This window comes from Alligator sinensis, unplaced genomic scaffold (assembly GCF_000455745.1).
Source record: "Alligator sinensis unplaced genomic scaffold, ASM45574v1 scaffold691_1, whole genome shotgun sequence".
NCBI lineage: Eukaryota > Metazoa > Chordata > Crocodylia > Alligatoridae > Alligator > Alligator sinensis.
Window position 1 is genome coordinate 88,054 of NW_005843199.1, and position 23,200 is coordinate 111,253.

A 23,200-nucleotide genomic window follows, 5' to 3' on the forward strand; every position below is an offset into this window, starting at 1 on the left:
TATGGAATGTATACTGCAGTTATCATAAGTCAGTAGTTACAAAAAAGTTACCATACAGTCATTTTGAGATATGGTAGTTATTTCAGTATCTTTAAAATATAAATTAACTTCTAACTCTGCCCTTATATTATAATTGTTGACAAATGACTTTTTTATGACCTTGCTTCATAATGTCTTTATGAAGTTTAAATAATTTTAAGGCAAGATGTATTACAGTCTGCAGGAACAAAAATTACATTTGAAATTGTATATTGAACAGTTTACCAATATGACAATGTGTATACTACATTGACCATATTTTACTTAACATTCATAGAAAAAGTTTTCCATTTAGTATTAATCTTTTCTTAAACGGAACTGAAGACCGAACATATTGAAAGTTAGAGATTTAATGTGGCTTCAAAATTACTAGGATACCTAGTTTCCTTCTAAAATTATGCATTCTCTTATGTGAACTTCTCATGAACTACCAGATTGCTTATTTCTGGTAACTGAATTTTAAGCTCTACAAACTTTGATGACATAAGGTTGAGCTGACAGTTGCTTCTTCAAAAATAGTTAAGGCCATCCGCTTAAGACAGCCTGCTTGGAAAAACTTACTGTAATTGACTAAGGCAAGACTCATTGGATTTACAAGTATGCCCTCAGTTGCTACACTGATTTTACCTTTTTGGGGCATTTAATAGAATGAACAAATAGGAAACCTAAATTGTCATATATAGCCACATCTGATTTTTTTTTTTTTTAACTTTCTCTGAAAATATAGCTCCACATAGCTTATGCTTAAACACCATCAACAGTAATTGTGATTGTATGATTGTCAGCTAGAGGAGGAAATGTATCATTTTGTCATAAACAGTTTTAAAATGCCAAGGTACTGAGAGAAGGAATGCAAGCATGGCTTCGTATTTGCTAGAGCAGAGACATCCAGGCTGTATTATGGGGTTCTCTTCAGGCCTTGTGGAAATTTGGCAGGTCACATGATCCCAGCTCTTGCCTTTGTGTTCTACCTGAAAATCTAAATGAGAGATAGATAGAAAGTGTTTAATGCATTTCTAATATAGGATAGCCATAAAAGCAGCTGTTGCAGTTGCCCCAAGGATGTGATATGAGCATGAATGGAAGGGAGATGGAGTCTCTTAGGACCTGGTTCACAATCTAAAAAAGTTGTATATCTCCTGTGCTAGTAAACTGTTGCACTGAATATTCAATATACAAAAAAATACAATTGATCTGTGTTTATATTTAATATTTAATTAAAAAGTAAGCCTTTAAGCTTAGACTTAAGGCTTAAAAAAATCTCCTACAATAGATATTGGAAGTTTGCCATTTTGTTTATAGTAAATTATTTTCATTGGAAGAATTTCTATGTAAAGACAGCACATGACTCAGAATGTTAACAGTTACCCATGATAATTTAGTATTCTATTATTATTTTTGATATTTTATTTCATTTATGAATATCCATGCTAGAACGAAACGTCTTCTCATCGTGATTTTTCATATGATTACTCTGAGAATGTACATGCACAGCAAGAAATGAAGCAAGACGCTTAAGTATACCTCCAAGTAGTTTATTATAAATATGAGTGCAATGGGGACATTGATTGTCTTTGATTATGTCTAATGAAGGATGTTGTAATAATAGAGGCTTTATAGAAACTTAACAAATGTGCTTTCTTTGCAGCTAACAGACTGCAGTTATTTCACCAATTATCATCATTAGATTAAAAATTCCTTATGGGGTGCATTAAGTCATACAAGCATGTAAGGCTTCAACTTCAATTTCACTTCTGATTTAACCAGAGTATTTTGGAAAATAATGCATTGTGTGTGAATTGACTTTCTTCAATGTAGGGAGAGGCCTTTACCTATTCTGATTTGTGCTTTTACATATTGTGTGAACTATGCTATATAAAATTACATAATAGGATGTCCTTGCAGTACAGGCCTCCATAATTATGATTTCTTAATATTTATTACCATTTTGGCATTTTAAAATAACCCAGTGTTTCATAGAAATTAGCTCTTTAATAAAGTCAGAAGAGAAGGTCAGTCATATGTTTTAGTCAATGCAGAATGTTTGTTGGCTTTTCTAAATGAAAATTGATATCTGTTTATCTTTCCTTAAAGGTCAGGGCCTGAACTTTTAGCATACCAATTTAGGGGTTATTGCTGATATTCTAATACTGTTAAGGCCTCTGTATTACAGCCCCTCTTCAAACAAATTAAGATAGCAAAAGGTGTGACAGCTATCTTGTGGGGGTTTTTTATTTGTACATTGTACAAATGGATATACAGTAAATTTAAAGAAGAAATTAAATTTAAAAAAATCCTTTCAGATAATAAGGCCAGTCACATGCCACTCAGAATATTTGGCTAAATTTTGATCTCAGTTACACTAGCAAAAATACAGACTAACTCTTCATTGTATCAGCTCTACTAGATTTAAGGCAGTACAACTTAGCTGAAAAATCCCTCCCAACAGTTATGAATACAAAATATCATACTACAAAGAAAAATGATCCAGAATCCCTCTGCACATACTCGATAACCTACAACATTTTGCTTGGAAGTTGCTGAAGGACTGCTTTCAGTCAAGCATCACATCACTTGGCCAAATATACTGATCTTGAAACAATATGGAGTATCTCAAACCTGTTCTGGACTAGAAGCTTCAAAATGGCTTTCATATCACCTTAATGCAAAATTGAGGAGCTTATTCAAAATGAACTTCTTCAAAAAGAAGATTTTTATTTGCGCTGGAAAGAGGTTTTTATCTAGATAAAAATTCTTTTATGTAAAGTGACCATGAAAGCAACAGAAAACTCTAATTCTCATTTCTCAAAATACTCTCATGTTCACTGACTATTTTATATTAAGTACTGAGTTGTCCCTAAGTAGGGTCATAGACAGACTGCCCATTGGCAAGGCCCCAGGAAAAGGTGACATTCATAGAATCATAGAGAAATAGGGCTGAAAGTGATCTCCAAATGTCATTTAGTCCAGCCTACCCAAACCATCCTATACAATCCGTAATCTAAACTCTGCATAAGACTGCTGTCAACCCTGACACACCACAAGACTAACACCTGCATTGAACAAGTTGGGGACACGGGACTGAGCTGACAGCTCCAGGTAGGCCCTGCAGGAGGGGCCATGGCCACTCTGCCTGGCTTCGAGGTGCCCCCACAAAGCGCGGGGCCCAGGGCGGTCGCCCTGCTTCACCATGCCCTAGGGACAGCTCTGCATCCAGAAGATGATCTTCTTACAATAACAAATCCGAGAAAAATGCAGGGGTAGAGGTGACCTTTTTATATTGCCTTCATTTACCTGTCTGTAAGGCCTTTTACCTTGTCAGCAAAGAAGGCCTCTTCAAATTATTGGAAAATATTGGCTGTCCACCAGAACTTCTCTGCGTAATCTGCTCCTTCCATGATGAAATGCAAGGAACAGTCAGCTATGATGGATCAATATCTGAGGTTTTTGAGATTCAAAGCAAAGTCAAATAGGTCTGTGTCCTAGCCCCAACCCTGTTTGTGATTTTTTTTTTTTTTTTTTTTTTTTTATGTATGCTTTTGGGACCACCATTGAAGGAATTTTATCTACATACACACTCAGATGGAAAAGTATTTAGCCTCACATGCTTTAAAGTGAAGATTAAAATGCAAAAAGTTTTGAGTTGTGAGGGGCTGTCTGCTGGTGACACTCCACTGATAGCCCACATAGAGAGTGACCTTCAAAGCCTCATCAGTCACTTTGTTCAAGCCTGGCAAGAGTTTACCCTTAAAATCACCATCAATAAGACCAGTGTTATGGGCCAGAACATTGGTTCACTATCAGTGGTCAAAATAGGTGAACACATATTGGATGTTGTAAATAAATTTATGCACCAACAACCTGTCACTTGAGCCGGAACTGAATACCTGTATTGGTAAAACATCAGCTTTCATGAGCATGCCGAGCAAACTGATGTAGAACAGCAAACTGACCATTAAGATCAAGGTTAAAGTAGATTCTGCTTGCATCATAAATGCCTCTTTTTACAGCAGTGATTCCTGGATGACATGCTCTACCCAAGAAAAGCACCTCAGCAGCTTCCATTTCTGCTTTTGCAGTGTTCTAGGAATTTCCTGGTGGGAGAAAGTTGTCTACTCTGAGGTCTTGGAACATGGCAATATTCTGAGCATCCATTCTCTCAGTCAGCATCAACTTCGGCTTGGTCATATGCAGAGAACATATGATGGCCCTATACCTAAGGATCTCCAGTATGGAGAACTGTTTACAGGAAGAAGACTGTGTGGGCACCCTTATCTTTATTTCAGAGATGTTTGCAAGAGAGCTATGAAGGCAATGAATGCAGGGTCAGAGAAGAGTGTTGAGGACCGAAGTGCTTGGAAACAGTCTATTAAGCATGGAGTGAAAACTAAGAAATAAGAACCCAACATGCAAAGGAAACAAGAAACCTCAGGAACAATCCTGCACCACATTCAGAACTGTTAACATGAATTTCACATGCACTGAGTTCTTAAGGGATTGTCATTTAAGAACTAGGTTCTACAGCCACACTTACAGATGTTCAGTGAGCTGATTTCTTACTTGGTGCAAATCAATTGTCTTGCGAGACAGATGGCTGCCTGTGTCTATTGAATGGAGAAGGACCGCAAGCCATGATGCCTCTTTCTCTCTCTCTCTAGAAGTGTTCTGTCTATCAGACTTGCTTTTTATCTTGTTCTACTGGCCTAATGATTGTTTAACTCTTTAAAGCAAAGAAAACAGCTTTGACAGGAGAACATGAGAATAACTGAGCCCCAGAATACTGCCCCTGTAGCCCAGCGACTTGGGCACTCCCCTAGGAGATATGTGATATAGATTTAACTTGCATCAGGCACAAATGAAGGAATATAATCCAGGCCTCCCAAATCCTAGGTGAGCGCTTTAGACTAGTGACGTATTGGATGAAAAGATGGCAACACTAGTATTTTGAAAGGAAGGACAAAAGTCTGTTCAGTTTTTCAGACAAAGGTCTTAGAATTCCGCAGGGGGAGACTTCACAGCTGTGAACGCCATGTGGAGGGGAGGCACTTCCCTACAGCCCTGTGTAAGGTGCTATACACCTGTATGGACAATACTTAGAGTAGTTTAAACTTGTAGCTGACAGACATATGTGATTCTTAAACTGGTTTAAATGCACCTGGAATGGTTCACAAGTGTACCTGGAATAGCAAGTGCTATTGTGAATCAACTCAATATTACATATGGGCTCCAAGCCCTCTAATATGTTTCTGGTTGGCCCTCTAGCCATCCCATACTGCATTGTTCCTTACACTGCTTCCCCCCACCCCCCTCCCCACATACTACTGCAACTAGTTACTATGGTATGTAATCAAAACTCTACTGCTCCCTTTTTTTCCTTTTGCTTTTAATCAATGTCTTCCCTTGCATTTCTTTTTTTAATAAAAAGTATCTTTCTGACAGCAATCTGAGTTCTCAGTCCTTACTTAATTGCAGCCCCTCATAGCTTACCCAGCTCCTGGGAACCAAAAAGCATGGTTTTAAGCTCTCTTCTAAACCCCCCTCATCCTCACTAAGTCAGGTAAGCATACTGCAGGTTTGCAGTATATTGAGCTTATGTTTAGGAGAACAGAAAAAGCAGAAAAAATGAAAACACCGATAGCCACAGGTTACTTTCTCCCTGGGGCCACCAAAGCATGGGTGCAGGGTCTCCCCCCCAACTCTTCCGGTGCAAGACATCCTGGGCTGGGTGCTCTCTGCCTAGTGTCACAGGTGCAGCACTTCCCTCAATTGTGAACAAGTTCCTAGTCTGTAATGTTCTGGAATGGTCCAGTTGGTATGTGCATGTGCACCCTGTGTCATAGAGAAGGGCACGATTTTAAGCATATTTTTACTTTCATCATTTCCTATTGACCACCCATCTCAGCACGCTGGTCCCAGTGGATTCTGTTCTGTTTCTCAAGGCATTCACCTTTGGAGCTGAAGTTCTCCATGTTTGGGGTATTGTTTTTCAAAACGATGCCCTATTTTAAAAATGGATTTATGAGCTGAAGTCTCAATAGGATTTTGGATATTGAGTGTCTAAGTCACTTTTTGAAGCTTAGGTTTCTAAGTCACTTCTTTCCTTTTGAAAAAAACTTCCTCAAATCTGATACTTAAAAATGAAATCAAAATCACTTCTGGCACTTCCCCCCCTTAGCTATTGAGAGAAGTGAAGTGCTGCAAACCTTGTTTTCCCCTGGCAAAAATATTTTGGATCCTTTTTTCTTAGCAAGGTTGTAAGAAAGGTCTGAACTTTCATACTGGGATGGTCACCAGATTTATTGAGGAGTGTGTACTTTGCTTGGAGAACAAATGCTGTTCTAAATTTGCAAAACTGCATAGATTCTGATATGCAATTAATTTGTGCAATTACCTTGATTGCACCTGCAGCTGCAGTAATTTCACAGCCAGGTGACCAGTTAAGTTTCAAGTGATCATTTGCACATGCAATTACTCTGATTGTGCATGCACAATTCTGAAAATATGGATCTCAAAATAAAGGGCCACAAAAATAACTTGTCAAAGAGAATCTAAAATGGTTGTGATCAGCTTAATGAAACCTTTTTTATGACATCACAATAGGCTGTCTTCCTGCGTAGCACTCATGTGTAATGCAGACTCTAATGAAGCATGCTAAACCAGACAAAGTTCATGGTTGATGAAATAATGAATCTAACTATCCTGAGAAGGATCTTAAAGAAGATACTTCACTGAAAAAATAGCAGGGACTTGAATGGACTCACTACCTCCTGCAACCATTGCTGTGTATGGTACAGTGTTTTACCTAGATTTCTTTTAATGTAATAATGCGACACATTTTATATAGAAAGTAGAGCAGGCTGGCACCTTAAAGACTAATTGGTGCTGATAGGCATACGCTTTCTTAGGCAACAACCTGCTTTGTTGCATGCTAATTTTAAGAGTAGTATCGGCAACATTGAATTAAATGAGTGGCTTTCTTTGCAATGTACCTTTGACTGACCTTCAACTGTGCACCACCAATATAATGTCATAAATATTTATTTCCATGACCTTAATTATATAAGGTGTGGCAGTTTGTGTTCTGTGTCTACCTAATTAGTTATACCTAATCATCTTGATTCTTTCTCCGCATCAGCAGTCAAAGTAGAATCGTCCATCTTCATGTCATGGGCATTAGATATGCATGTGCCAAACAGTTCCTATTGCACTGCCACCCAGTGTCCAGCCTTATATCCAGGCAGGAGTTTAAAAACAATGTGAAAGTTCATAATTGGATTTCAGAATTATTATCCCAGTAAGATAAGTGTGGTTAACCCTAACAGATTCTGAAAAGAATTATTTGGTCACATTTTTATTATTTGGGTCACATTTGTAAAGTTTTCAATCTTCAGGGCTAGGTCCACATTTATACATGTTTTGATGAAAGATTTCAGCCTGCAGGGTCTCGGGTAGAGACTGGAGCCAAGTACCAGTCCATCGAATCATGGATTTGTGGCTCAATCCAACCTTTTGCCTTAACAAAGAGTTAATTTATATCTACATGCCAAAAAAGAGATTACAGGGAGTTTAGTGATCAGCAAAACAGTCTCGCCATTTAAGTAGCCTGTGCTTTTTTCAGCTCCCAGCAGACAAAACTGAAATAAAATTAATTAGATACAAAACTGCAAAGAACATTTATTGCAACAATATATCACTTTTTATTGTTCTCAAGCACTTAGGCTTGAGAGAAGATGGGAGCTTGGATAGATTCCAGCCTAGCCCTTGCACGTACAGTTGGAAATGATAATTAGTTAATGAATTAACACCTCAAAGTTTCTATGTAAAAAATAATGCAAAGGTCAAAATGAGTCAAGGTGAAGCCCCTTTGGGCCTTTGCAGCAAAGCCTCTCCCTATGTTTAACAGTACAGCACCAAGATTGCAACTTTCCCCGCATGCCCTAGTTGACAAAACCATATTTGTTCAAATCCAAGTCAGCCTTTTTTTACCCATTTAACTTGTAGTGGGGAGGGGGAAGGTCTGTGTCCTGGATTCAAGTATGAGGTAGCAGGGGGCAGGCAGCTACTGCAGCTTTGAATCTGGTCTCAGCTCTGGTCTGGTCCTGGGGTTAGGGTTGGAGCCACAGTTGCTGTCCCCCTCCCCAGCTCTCTCAGCTCCTCCTTATCTTCACCCATACCACTACCTCTTCTTTATAGTCTTTTCATCATAGTTGCCCTGCTTTGAAATATGGATATTCCAGTGAGTAGCACATTTCTTGACATACTGTCTTCAAATAAACTTCTTGGTTCCTGCGACAGCCACGCCTGCACCATGAAAGGTACCTTTGCATCAATGGCAGATGTGTACCCACAAAGAATCTCTTTCAATTGTCCAAATAGGTGATAATCACTTGGTGCAAGATCAGGACTGTATGGCAGATGTGGTAAGATTTCAAAGCCCAGTTCATACAAAGTTGTGACAGTCACCCATGTATTGTGTGGTCTCACATTGTCATGCTGGAGCTTTCCATGCCATTTAGTCCAAATAACTGGCTTTAGTAGGTCTTAGAAAATGTCAGTACGTGTTGCTGCTGATCATCATCCCCTGCTCCATAAAATTGCCAAGGGAGTGATCCAGTGCAATTCTAAAATAGGATGAGCAAGACCTTGCCAGAGGATTGTTGAGCATGGAATATTTCCGATAGTGGCGATGATGTGTATTTTCACTTCATGCTCTGCCTTTTTCTATTGGGATGATAACAGTGAACCGAGGTCACATAGCCGGTGATGATGCACAAGTGGAACCCCTCACTTTCATCCCATACATGTTGCAGAAGCTGGGTATACACATCCACACCTTGTTGTTTATGCATAACTGTCAGTTGCTTTAGCACCCAAAGGACACGTGCTTTCTGATAATTCAACTGATCATGCAAAATGGCCTGGATACTGCCAACATTTACACCTACATCTGCCACTAGTTCAAGAATGCTTGCTCACCTGTTTGCATGCACAGTGATGTTGACCTTGCCAATGCTGTCCTCTGTCATGGCTGTGTTGGGGTGTCTTATGCTGAGTTCATTCACTACAGACCCGTGGCTATTTTTTTAACTTTTTCACTCGCTCATAGACCTTCTGTTGAGTCATGCAGTTCTCACTGTGCTGTGCCATAATCCTATTATGAATTTTGGACACCTTCAGCCCACAAAAAATAAATGATAGTACTCTGCTCTTTGGTGTACGCTGACAGTTGCATGTTGTTTAGGGCTATGGGGAGAAGTTGCACATAAATCGATTTAAGTGATCAGAAACTGGTTTAAACCTGTAACAGAACAGAAGTTCAGTGTACACAAACCAGGTTTAAAATGGCCAAAACTGGTTTAAGATCAACCTGGTTGAATGTGGTATCAGACTTAACTGGTCTGGGTGAAACTGGCTTACGGAACTTCTGTCCCAGCCCCCTCCCTGGTTCAAGTTAAATCAGAGTCCCCCAGCATGCTTTTTAGGCCTGGGCTGGGCTGTGTGTCTGCTCCAGAGAGCAGGGCTGGCCCCACCCCTCTTCTTTCTAGCCAGAACAAGGCCAGGGTATGGTGAGATGCTGGCCAGCATGGGCCCCTAAGGTGAAGGGGCAGGGAGGGGGTTTATTTCTCCCTCCCTACTCTCTCCCCACCAGGGCAACACAGCCAGGGTCTGCTTGGCCAGGGGACAGCTGCTCCCGTTACTGTGTGTGTGTGTGCGCGTGCACCCGCGCGCACATCTCCGCCCTCCAGAGGCAAGGGCGGGGTTGTGCCTAGAGCCAGCCAGGGCAGCAGCCTCAGGCAAAGGGTTGGCAGGGAGGGGAATTAAACTCCCCTCTCTCCCCTGGGTACAGGTAACCCAGTTGGGGTCTGCCCAGCTTTCCACCCTGCTGGCCGCTCGTGTGGTGGGGGGTGTGGTCAGAGCTGGCCAGTATGGCCCTGCCATCCGCCCGCCTCACCTGGGTCTGAGGCTGGGGCTGCGGGGCTGAGCTGGGCCAGCCCATGGACATTGCTGAGGGCAGGTATGCAGGGTCCATCTTTGGCTGGGCTGCAGAGGTGGGGCCGTTCCTAGCTGGCTGTGGCTTGAGCAGGGGCCGTGGGAGCTGTGCACCAGGATTGCTTCTGGCTTCCCACACCCAAGCTGGACTGGGCTGTCATGGAGCTGCTGCTGGCTGGGAAGGGTCCTGCTTGTCCATCTCTAGTTGCCACATGAGATGGACGAACAGGTACCTTGCAGGGGGCAGGTGGTGACAGCTGTGGGCGCATGAGCCCCCATGGCAGGGGGCTGCTGGGCTCCAGGCCTATCTGCGCCTCCACCGCAGACCGAGCAGCTGCGGGCAGGAAGGACTCATCCCGCTTGGCTAGTCTTGTCAACCAAGGTGCCCGTCTCCGTGTCACTGCCTGGCCAGCCACCACCTGTCCATGCCAGGCTGGGCTGTCACAGCTGCAGCCAGCTGGGAAGGGCCCTGTCTCCATTGCCCAGCCCGGGCTGGCCCCGCTGCAGGTGCTGCTGAGGGCGGGATAGAAGTGCTGGGCCGGGCCGCAGGGGCAGGGCCCTTCCCAGCTGGCTGCAACTCCAGCCACAGCCCCAGTCTCCTCCCTGGGGAGGCGAGGCCATGCCAGCTGGCTGTGGCCATGTCCCCCACCTTGCGAGCCACCAGCGGGGCACAAAACTGGGCAGACCCTGGCTGGGGTCCCCATACCCATGGGAGAGAGGGGGAGGTAGGGGAGTTCAATTCCCCTCTCTACTCCCACTTCACCTGAGATTTTGCCCTAGCCAGTGTCTAGCTACTTCCCCCTAGGGACAAACCTGGCAGGGACTCCCTCCCCCTTGGGTCCTTGCAGGCCAGGGTGGAAGTTTAAGCCTCTCCCCAGTTATACCCAGCAGTCTGCCAGGGCCTGGCCATGCCCTCCCCACTCTCGGTCAGCTTCCCTCCAGTCTCAAAACTGCTGCCAAAGGGAAGGGAGGGCTTACTCTAGCGCTTCCCCAGCTTCTAGCCTGAGCCACTGCAGGTATGTGACTGCATTTCTGGAACAAAAGTGAATGTCTGTTCTCTTGCAAATCAGTTCACTATATGCAGGTTAGACTTGTCATGACCCAAAGGCATGATTTTGTGTGTGCTTCGGCACCAGAATTATCCCTGCCAAGTTGCAGCTTCATTGTACAGGAGAATTTCCTGTTACAGAGGAAAACCCCGGTGCAGGGACGAGTTTCCTGCCTTACTGCAGCTTCTTTTGCAGGGTGCATTGCTCAAGTTGCAAGAGAAATGCATGGTGCAAAAGAGTTCCTGCTACCGGTATGCAAATTTGTTTCCCGCTATTGGCTAGTTTTAAATTATTCCCACGTGGCAGCTAACGATTGGCCTGTTAGCCGTATAAGAGGCTTGAGCAGTTTCCGCCTAAGCCGAAGAGGACTCCACATCCATCTCGTGGGGACTCTGGATACATGGCAGGGTAATAGAGACCCTGTGTGAGATTCAGAGGAGCTTGGCGACCTGATCCATCGCCCACCTCTTCCCGTCTTCGAGCGCAAATTTTATAAGATGTATCTCTGATTCCGATTTTGGTGGCGCGTTCACCCAGAGCATCCGGGGCTCTGTTCCGTGGATCCTAGCAAACTCCACGTGACCGTTCGTGTTGTCTGTGTCTGTAACCGCAACTCAAGCAAGTTTTCCAGCCTGCACCACTGCCATCTCGGTGTAAGTAAACAATCTTTAAAACTACCGCTAAGCGTTTGTGCCTAATTCCAGCTTGTCGCCCTCCCTCTCCGATCCAGCGTGCCCAGGCTGCTGGCCACAGCCCACGTGCAGCATGGAAAAGGGCTCGGGTCGCTCCCGGCCCACACAAGACTAACCTGCAAAGATTGAATCAATTTAGGTTCATGCTTTTTTAATGTTTCTACTTGGCCTCAGTGCTCACTAGTGTTACATGTATTCAGCACAAAATGACAGGTGTGCTCAACAATGCCACAGTCAGTGTTCTGTCCTGCTGTGTAGTTTCCCATTTTGTCTAGACATACAGTGTGGATAGCCAATTTATCATTAGTTTCTGAAACACCCTTGTATAGTTAAGTGTGTGCACATGTGTCCGTGTGTGTGCATGCATATGCACAGTTGTGTAAGTATAATGCAGTGGAAGGATTTTTTTTCTTTCTTCCCAGAATAACCCCCAAATTTGAAGCTACTTCTGTGTTTCAGGTTGGAGTGCTATGCTGAGAATTTTTTTCCTTTAATGGGGTACTTACTGTCCAATTAATTGACTTTTTTAATATGTATCATTGCCTTCAAATTTGAGCTTTCTGAATATCATCACTGGGGTAACTTGACCCCAGAACACTTATTCAGCATTGTATTCAAGAAAGGCAGGAAGCTTCAACTTCCAAGAGAGCTACTGGTGTTATCAAGAGAGGCCTAAAAAATTGAATTGCACAAATCAGTAGGGTAATTTCTAAATGCCTCAATAATTTCAATATCATTAAGTGTAATTTGATCATCTTCAGAGATTGCAGCTATAGAGGGAGATATGAATTCCACACTCATTCAGTAACATAGCCATTTCCTGCCTTTGTCTTTGAAATCCTATGAAAGATAAGCTTGAAATTTACAGAGCTTAGCTCAAATGGAAAATAATCAGGTAGAGATTCTAAAAGTCAGTCTGGGCCATCAGGGGTCTAACCCCTTTAAAAAGAGGAAGGAGAGTCTGTGTGTGAAGCTTGCTGTCATGATGAGGGGGCTATCAAGGCAGTAAAATATTATGTATTTTGGGGGAGGGGAAGGAAGAAGGATAATCCTCCCATGGCAGTTTTCACTCTGTGCCTATGTGTATGTCCAGTTTCTTCCATCCTTTAAATTAAGGATTTTTATAACCTGACATATTTGCTCAGTTCCTTTATCAATATAACACATAGTTTTACATCTTATGAATTGAAGTCATCTGGCCTCTTTCAGTAGCAGGCTGGTATTAAGATTCTCTCTGGTCACTTAGGCAATATACATTGCTGCTTCCCAGTTGGCTGTAGCATATGGAGCATGGCTAATTGGATTGATTGAGCAAAAATTCAATAATAGGCATAAAATGCATCCAGATATAAAAAATATTTATTATTGCCCTGAGTTTAACTACTTGCACTAGTAGTTTCCAAAGCTCCTCAAACCCCCAAACAGCATTTGAAATGCATGTATTCTGACCAAGCAATACTGAAGACCCAAAAGACTGCTATGGCAAAAGATAGCAAAGACTGCTATGGTGAAAGATAGAGCTAGTTAAATTGATGGAGCAAATGCTCGCATAAATATTAATAACTTATTTGAAAACAAAAAGAACTCTGGCTTCATACAACTACCAGTACTCCTCCGTGTGCTCTTTCAGGATTTTTGTGAACATAGAATATATTTTATGCACGTCTATGCTGGCAAAATATGTCATCGTCACATGGACGGTGATCACATGTTTCTCCAATACTGGATGTTTTTTGTTATGTTTTTAGGATACAAGTTTATTGAAAGACCAATGTAGATATATACATGACTGATTCCTAGATATAAAAATCTTCAACCATGCCCAGGAAGATGAGGTTGTACTTAAAAATTCAATTATCAAGGTGCACCCTGTTAAATGAAGACACGATTGGAAGAAGAGTTTTGGCCAGTTAGGCACTCATCAGCTTGTAGGGGTTTTATAGTATGCAGGTATGGCTGGAATGTTACAGTATTTGCAGAAAAAGAACACATCATCTAAGTCATTTGGGAGATCATTAATATATTTCCCCAGAAATATTAAAATAATTTTGAAAAAAAACCCTGAAATGCACTTACCCTGAATTCTTAGATATAAGAGCATTAAAAATACAGCAGTGAAAAGCAAGTACAGAATAGCACCCAGGAGTCATCTTGACTGTAGGGGGAGAACAAAGCATATATAAAAACAGCATAGCAAAATTTATCCTGCAAATTTACATGCCCAGGCATAAAAATTATGAATCCACCCTTTGATAAAACTTATTTATTTGTTTAATGTTTACAAAAAAGATAAAATCATTCAGCTCCTGTGGGATACTGCAGGGTTTTCTGTGAGAATTAAGTTGAACTGTAAAGCAATGTTGCCTTGAGCATGTAGTTGTTTCTGAATGAAAGTCAAGACTTTTTAGCAGCTCAAAAACATTATCTTATAGGTACCCAAAAATATGTTCAAGACAGAACACTCTACAAAATGGAATCTTATGTTTAAAATGAAGAGCGGCTAAACCCTGCAGTGAAAAATTGAGCAGTCATTTGAGAAACTGATTCTGTAGAAGTAAAGAATGATATGAAAATTTTGCAAGACCATTAAAATAGCAGGAATCCCTAATGAAAATATAGGAATTGAGATTTGTGGGTGGGTGGTGGGGGTAGGGGGTTCATCTTTCTAAGAAATTGAGGTGATAAATTTTGTGTAGCTGCCTTCATTAAATATCTTGAACATTGTAGAATTGAGGAAGGCAAATTTTATTTTATGTTATGTTAGCCTGCAGCAATTGTTCTGTCCCGAAGTTCTGAGCAATGCCATCCAAATACCTTACTTGTGGTGTGTACATATCCAGGTAAGCAGTTTTGGTCATTTTGTGCAGGAGTTACGTTTGAGGGAACAGAGTGGTGTTGTTGTTGTTGTTGTTTCTTTCTTTCATGATGACCATCTTGATTTTAAATGTGCTCATCATTAAACTCTGTGCATGTTTTGGGGGACTGGTGCAAAGAAAAAAATTCCCAGATGGAATAATGTTGGATCCCTTCTCCTTTTCGATTATGTGTATATCACCCTCCTTAGTCAAAAAATAAGCGGTGGAGCACAATAGTATATTGTGGAAGCCAATATAGTCTTTGGATTAAACAGACTTCAGAATTACCTCACCCTCCACAGAGAACACTATGTTCAACTTCCTGGAGGACAGGTCTAGCAACTGTTAACAACAGAGCCTGAGCTAGTTTCAGTTGCTGTGATTTGTGCACAAAAGGAGATGGTTGTTCCTGGGACGTCTATGCTACATTTGGAAGTATGACTACACCTGCCTAGTAGTAAAGGCATAAGCTCTACTAGGTCCATTATAGATTTACACAGGTGGCTAGTCTGAAGTGCATGCTACTGGGTATTCATTAGATTACTCTGTTATATTTACACCTGTAGACATACCCTGATGTAGCCAGCACCCAAATCCTGCAGGGTGTTAAAGATTTTAGGTGTAGATATAATCTTTTTCTGTTGAGCCCTGAGTTCCAGAAGTGGCTGTCAACATTCAGCACTAGTTGAAATATTCTAATTTGTTTTCAACAATAGGCCCATGTGGCGCTAACTAATTGTGGAGATCACAAAATCATCAATTACTGGATAATCTAAAGCCAAAGAGAAATTACAAATCATATATTAGCTTACAGTCAACTTCAAAGAGCCTTTTTAGCCCTTTTTGCTACTTGTGAACTCAGGATCCTGAAACACTCCAGCATATTCACCTCACTAATCAGTTTTTGCTGTTGCTTCTTAATAACATGGGCAGACCACATCAGCTATACTTTCCAAATCATTTCTCCTGTTTCTCTCCCAATTTGTCTAAAGTGCATTTCAGTCCATCTTAGGCAGGCAAAGTTTAGATCTGGATTCAGTAAAAGACCTAAAGCTTATTGCAATCTTGATAGCACTGTAGCCTACATGGTCTCACTGTCTGCCTTAGTGGTAATATGAATATTTGGAGCACAATGCAAGAGAGAATGGAATGAGAGAGGCCTTGGGGCAGATGAGCAATTGACAGAAAACACTCTTGAGATCATTTGGAGTGGAAGGATGGGACCACTGAACTGTGATTCCATCCATCATCTGCCAGAGACTATAGGTGAGCTGACAAAAAAAAAACTCTTGAAAGAGTCATAAGAAGGAGGTTGCTGAAAGTGTCATCACACAGAAGGAAGAGATTATTGACCAACAAAATAAGTGAACTCTGACCAGTATCAAAGACAAAATCCAGGTTTACAAGGAACTAAAGGATACCTGGTATGCTTTGCCTTATTTGCTTCTCATTCATCTTATTGAAAGATTTAAGGTTGATATTTATGATAAATACTTGGAGATTGTCATCATGAAAAGTTAACTGTGAATAAACTGAACAATCCATTATGCTGTAGAACTGGGCACCTAACTTTTAACTGTATTGTTTGGACTTTGCAGGTATTTTTAACTGTATTAGTTTTTGGTATTTTTATATATTGTTATGCACTATTGTTAGAAGACCTCTGTTTTTATCACCAATACAAAATGTGTGTAAGGGACATATTTGTTTTGTTTGGTAGAATCATAGTGCAGTATAACCAAACCTATATGTGCATCTTTGGCAAATAATATTTTAAATTGTTTATGCAGGTACAGAAGGCTTAGGGTTCAGTATCACTTCAAGAGATGTACCAATTGGTGGCTCAGCTCCAATTTATGTGAAGAACATCCTTCCCAGAGGTGCAGCCATTCAAGATGGGAGACTAAAGGCTGGAGACCGACTGATTGAGGTGATGAGACATTACATATTTTTTCAGAAAACCCTCTGTATTTTTTATATAGGTCAGTTGTCTTCATATTTTGGTAATGTTGTAGCCATAGTGTTGTACCTGTGAGAATGCATTGCATTTGAAACCTTGTCTAAGTCTATCCCAACTATTCAATTGATTCAATAAAAGATATCCCCCACACAAATGCTTTCTTTATCACAGGAAACTACTTGTATGATTTCTTTTTTTGTTAAAAATTGTATGCATACTTCATTTGTAATATGTTTAAAGATAAAAAAATAGATCCAGCCTAATTAACAGAGGGGAAATTTAAAACCCTGCACCAAATTTCTTTATACCACTGCAGTATCTTTGCTTCATTAATGATGAAAATAACTTTTACAATCTATTTGAATTTATATGAAACACACTTTAATTTTTCATACTATAACATTTTTTCGCTAGCCAAATGTTATAACATTGAGTTGCACCTGGAGAGCGATAATCAACAGAGTGAATCATCATGGTGCTCTGTGACCAGTGGTGTCCCCCAAGCCTCCCTCCTTGGACCTATATTCTTTAACATTTTTATTAACAATGTGGACATTGGTGTCAGAAGCAGACTGGCCAAGTTCGCTGATGACACCAAACTTTTGTGGTATAGCATCCACACCTGAGGGTAGGTTGGTGATCCAGGCTGACCTTGACAGGCTTAAAAAATGGGCGGATAGAAACCTGACGACATTCAATATGGAAAAGTGCTGCAAGGTACTCCACCTCGGGGGGGAAAATCCCCATATAACGCTTATAGGCTCAGCAGTGCTATGCTCACTGGACCATGGCCGAAAGGGACTTGGGGGTCATGATTGACCACAAGATGACCATGAGCCATCAATGCGATGTCACAACTGGTAAAGCGAACCAAACTTGAGATGCTTCTCAAGCAAATGTCAGGATGTCATCCTCCCGCTGTACTTGGCCTTGGTGATGCCGCAGCTGGAATACTGCATCCAATTCTGGGCTTCACAATTTAAAGAGGATGTGGAAAAGCTTGAGAGAGTCCAGAGAAGAGCCACGTGCATGGTCAGACAGCAAGAGAACAGGCCTTACGGTGAGAGGCAGAGAACCATGGGACTCTTCAGCCTGGAAACCACAGGCTCAGGGGTGACTTAGTGGCTGCCAAAAGTATATATATAAGGGGAGTACATCAAGATCTGGGGGAATGCCTGTTCACCTGAGCGCCCCAAGGGACGACAAAGTCAAACGGTCACAAACTCCTCCAAGATCGTTTTAGGCTGGACATAAGGAAAAACTGCTTTACAGTCCGAGCCCCCAAGGCCTGGAATAGACTCCTTCCAGAGGTGGTGCAAGCACCTATTCTGGACTCTTTTAAGAAACATTTGGATCTTGCTGGGATCCTTTGACCCTAGTTGACTTTCTACCCTTTGGGCAGGGGGCTGGACTCGATGATCTTCTGAGGTCCCTTCCAGCCCTAATGTCTATGAATGGCATTGCTTATATATTGAAGTAAAAAAAAAAAAAAATCTCCAAGTAGAATTTTTCTTAAATTTTGAAATAATTGATAATGAATCAAAGAGGTAGATTGTTACATATAAGCCTTGAGGATCTTAATTATCTCAGTGGCTTGCCATCTACTCACTGGTGGAAAGTAGGCAACTTTCCTCCATCCATTCCTTATCCATGCCCACACTTGTTCATACCAGATCTATGCCCTGTGGGGAAACAGAGGAGGTTTCTCATGAATAAGTAGAAGGCAAAAATGTAATTTTCCCACAGTTATTTGAAAATGGGGAGAAGGTGGGGTTGGAGTAGAATATTTTTTAATTAAATTATGCAAACTTCTAAGGCACAACTTTTAGTTCAAAATATTCTGGACAAACAACAACCCCTGTAAGGCCGTAGACAAAAGAAAGGAGGACATATTTTTTCCTGCTGTTTTGAAATAACCATGAACCTGGACCTTGTAAAGATGTAACTGGTCTTTGAATGCTGGGGAAGGGTTGTTTCTTCCCTTCGTCCTAAAAAAATTATAGAAGACAGACAGACAGGCAAAAGATAAGAGCATATTTTTCTCCTTTTTGAATAGGCATTTCAAAAAGATGTGTGGGCCTTGGTGACTGAGTTCCCTCCGGAAATGTTAGGGATGGGGTGATTTTTGCTTTGCAATAGGTTCTTGGAGGCTTGTAGTCTATTAGAGAACTTGGTGGTTGGTTTTCAGTGATTTTTCAGTGTGTAAGATTGCCTTCTTAATGACCAGATCTGGATCTAGGGAAGGGAGAATGGAAGGAAGGAGCTTCGAAGAAGGAAATGGAGAAATAGGGAATGATAACTATGTGATGAGTAACAGGAAACTAGGAGAGAGAGCTATTCAAAGCATATATGTGTTAGCAGTTCGGCTTCTTTACTGTCAATCCCTTCTGCTCCTGCATGAAGATTGGTAGTGCTTCAGTTCATTTTAAGCTGGAGGTTCACATTTTGTTGCTCGCAACACTGGAATTAACTTGTGCATTAACTACAGTGTCCTGTTATCAACAAGCAATCAGCTTAGTCAGCTTTTTTCTAATATTAGCTTATGTTTATCTATCATGTAACTCCATTAGACTCATTAATTTATCAGGTGATTAATTTTGGCCTGTTGTCTTTGTTTAGATTAATTACCACTTCCAGAATAAGATGGTCTTTCATTCTGTTTTTCAATCTTGTCACTTCTGCATTTTGCATCACCATATTTGCTGTTTTGTTTTCCTCCATTCAGGGAGATGTTTTATAACTGCTACTGTCAACTTGTATAACAACCATTTGGTAGGAAATGCCATATAAGAATTGTTGGTAATTTTGTCTGACTGCTACATTCATATAATTTAGCATTTCCAAAATGAATATAATATACACTTCTTTTTGAAAGGCCAAATGAAGGGCAAAAAAGATTTTTTTCCCCTAGTTATAGCAACATGGAGCGCGGACAAAACCTTATCTTCAGCTGACTTATCCTCTGGATGGATCTGTGATTTTGGAAGCGCTAAAGAGTCTCTAGGGCTCTAAAATTAGTGGGGAAGCAAAACTAGGAACAGCTAGGAGGAAGCAAAATTCCCCTGAGGGAGTTAGCTTGATTAGTGGAACCTCAAGACCATTAAACCCGAGAGACAATTGTTAATACATCTGAAGTGAAGAACAATGAGCCACTATATCAATTGACTCCCTCAGTTGCCTGAACAGTATTGCCACAGCTGCTGCACTGTAGAGCAGGAATCAAAGTAGAGTGCTTCTAGCCCTGTCAGGAAATCAGCTTCCCCAGTTAATACATGGATTGTAATTTGCAGGGAGGAAAAGGTGCATGCTGTATGTAAGCAAATACAGTATTAATGAACAAAAGATTTTTTTCTGCTCCACAGTAATCATCACTTTGCTTCATGTCTACTTTTTCTTTCTGTTTCTACCTTTCTATGGCTCCTTCCAAGGTTCTTGTAAATTGTTCTCCATTTCTTGTTTGTTTGGCTGTTTCTCAATTGCTTGTTACCCTCCTTTTATGAACCAAGCATCAAAATGAAATAGCAGGATGCTTTATCGGTTTCAGTTTGCTGTTTTATCAGCTAATGGTGAAGAAAAATGTGCATATGAGGAAAAGGTTAATGATTTTGCTTCGCTACTTAGTTCTGTAACCAGCAGTCCCATGTGAAACTAACAATATCATTTGTTTTGCTTACTCAGATGTTGTGTAGAGGACTAGTTAATGCAGGTAGGAAAGGCTCTTAGCACACGGAAGTGCCACATCGCTTTACAGCATTTGTCCCTCTGGCTGCTTACCATTATTATATAGGAACACTATACCCTCTAAACCTCTGAAATGTGTTGTATGTTTCCACTCTCCAACCTCTTACATATTTGTGGGAAGGGCTTTGTTCTCCAGATTTGGTGTGTGTTGTAGCAGCATTAAAATTATGCATCCTAGGGGTAGTTACAATAATCAAAACTCTTTAAAATTGAAAAATTCCTTTATTTGGGGAAAATGAGAGGAGATAACATATTTTTTCTTCAGGCTCTATTGTAGTTTAAAAAAAAAATTCTCAGTGGAAGAAGTTCAGAAGTGTAAAAGTAGATGTCTGATTCCCATTTGAAGTCAGTGGGAATTAAGCTGCTAACTCCTATCTGTGCCTTTGTAAACCACTCCTCAAATGTTTATGGGATGGAGAGATAATGTACAGAGATTTCCAAAGCTGCTATCCATGTTGTATCTGTTTTTTATTATAAAGAGTTCTGAGGTCTCCAGGGCTGTCACTGTGACACATTTCATGAGCATCTTTTCATTGATAGTCATAACGTATTGTTGGGAGCATGGACCAAGAAAAAAATACTGTTCCGCATTTTCCTCTACATTGGGTTAATTCTATTTCCACTAAAAAGATAAGCAAAATTCCCATTGCGTTGAACCCCCTTATGTTAGTTCCTTGTGAATTTGAAACAAGTTTTGCCTTCAAATGTATTGTGTGTGTTGTGACACGCGATAGTACTCTCTGCTACTGGACCCTTAGCAATTTCTAATATTTTATTTCTTATAGGTAAATGGGGTTGACTTAACAGGCAAAACCCAAGAGGAAGTTGTCTCCCTGCTGAGAAGCACCAAGATGGGAGGGACTGTGAGCCTTTTGATTTTTCGTCAGGAAGAAGCATTCCATCCAAGGGAACTGGTGCGTAAAATAGAGAGCAGCTAAGAGATTTTAGATGAAAATGAACAAATGATGTGGCTTTGATATCTGCTGGTAAATGTCTGTGGCTAGAACTGAACACAAGTCAATAAGTTGCCATTATTTTCTTGTCACTACGTTTGTATGAACATTTTTTTGAAGCTCTGGTGTTGGAATTAAACATTTATAATATGTGAGTAGTTGGTTTAAAATCAGATTATGGGGATTGTAATGTGTGACAGAAAATGCTTATTAGGAAAAGTTATTGGATGGACTTTGCTTTGATGCATGCAGATGACTTTATTATTTCATATCTTTCACACTCATGAGTCTGCGTTTGAAAGCTTGGCATTTGTCCCACTTCATGATCACAAAATTTTCAAAGCATTTAAATCCATACTGGAACAGTATGTATGAATGCTCTGGTATAAAAAGGAGGAATTTACAAGAAAAAGAGTTCTTATTTGAATATAAAAGCAATCCCTATATGGAATGAAACCCCACAATTATTCATTTACTTGGGTAATTGAGAGAGTGTTTTCTGAAAAATTGAAGCAAACTGACACAATCAAAGTTTATCACTATACCTGTTAATTTGCAAAGTGTATACAAATATTTCCCTGATTATTACCTAAGATGCTTTTTTGTAACAAAAGTTAAACCATGAATATAGCAGGTGCGTTTTATTCTGTATTCAGTTAATAGGCTGAATTTGTTTGTGTGAATATAGTTTTGTGTACCTCCTAAAATAAACTCTTTGGCTTCATTCTCTTGAAAAAGCAAAAGAAGAGAACATGTCATCTTCTCTCTTTGGCATGTAAACTGATTTGTTTAATTTCTAGTCAGTTTGTAGCATTTTGAATGCAAAAGTAATAGCTTCTTTTGACCATTTTAAAACATCTAACATCAGTCTTTGCACTGACTTTCTTTCAAAACAACATTTAAATCTATTAAATTATAGTGGCAGGGAAGGCTGTAAATGAACTGCATTTGTTAGCTTAATCCTCTTGGGATGTGACTTTAGGTACTGATATGTCATGGTTTATGAAAACTTTCCCTTAAAGAGTGGATGAAATTGAATGGTATGGAAATCACATCACATCCTTCTGAGTGGCTAGAAAGCAATCTGTTTATAAAGTCCTGTGATGTAATTTACACAGTATTAGTAACTTTGCAAAAGATGAATTGAAATGCCTTCAAGGTTTTTTAAATAAACTCTTAAAAGTAAGAACATTCCTTAATTCTTTTTATATTATTTTTATACTTGTTTTTGCAAGTTGCAATAAGTAATAATATATGGAGTAATTTATATAAAATTTCCTGTAAGCTGCTTCATTTCTTGTCAGATAGACTACCCTTAAAGAACTCTTTCACCTTGATATTAACCGCTTTAATTTCTGTTTTATTGCATATCTTCCAAATTAACAAACTGAACTGGCCCCTTTAAAATAGGTTTAACCTCAGCAGCCTCTTTGATACTGCTTCCTCTGTGCTGGGCAGAGGATAGTATAGGAGAGTTAGAGCTCAACATGTTCATTTAAAGCTGTAGATGGACAATCTTTTATTACCTATAGAATCAGAAGCCTAGAGCATCAACTGGTATAGTTCCAATGGAACAACAACAAATTACCACCGCTAAGGATCTGACAGCATGTGTGTTGGTTCCTGATTGTATCAAGATTTGCTAATTTATACCATGACATCAGCAGCTGCCAAGTTTGTTCTGCTGTCAGCAGTCATAGGGCATATCCAGCAAAAAAGAGCTGGGGAAGCTACAGAACTGAACCATGTCTAGAAAGGGTTGTTCTTCCTTCTGCTGATTCAGAAGTAATACAGAAAATTTGTTTTAATACAATTCAGCCTATCAAGGACTTTTATCACCTTTATCTATGCCAGATTTCTTATAGGGGGAAAAAATCTAGAACCATGCCTGTTCACCTTTAACATTACATATGATTATTTA

At 40.4% G+C, this 23,200-nt stretch overlaps 1 protein-coding gene across 1 annotated transcript in view; it reads left to right on the forward strand.

Moving 5' to 3' along the window:
- The window catches only part of LOC102372201 (partitioning defective 3 homolog), a 196,974-nt gene that overhangs the window by 35,121 nt on the left and 138,653 nt on the right, over nt 1-23,200 (forward strand). The window contains exons 6-7 of the mRNA XM_006037929.2: nt 16,416-16,555; nt 21,112-21,240. Coding sequence (XP_006037991.2) covers nt 16,416-16,555; nt 21,112-21,240 — 269 coding nt within the window. The remainder of the gene's footprint in view (nt 1-16,415; nt 16,556-21,111; nt 21,241-23,200) is intronic.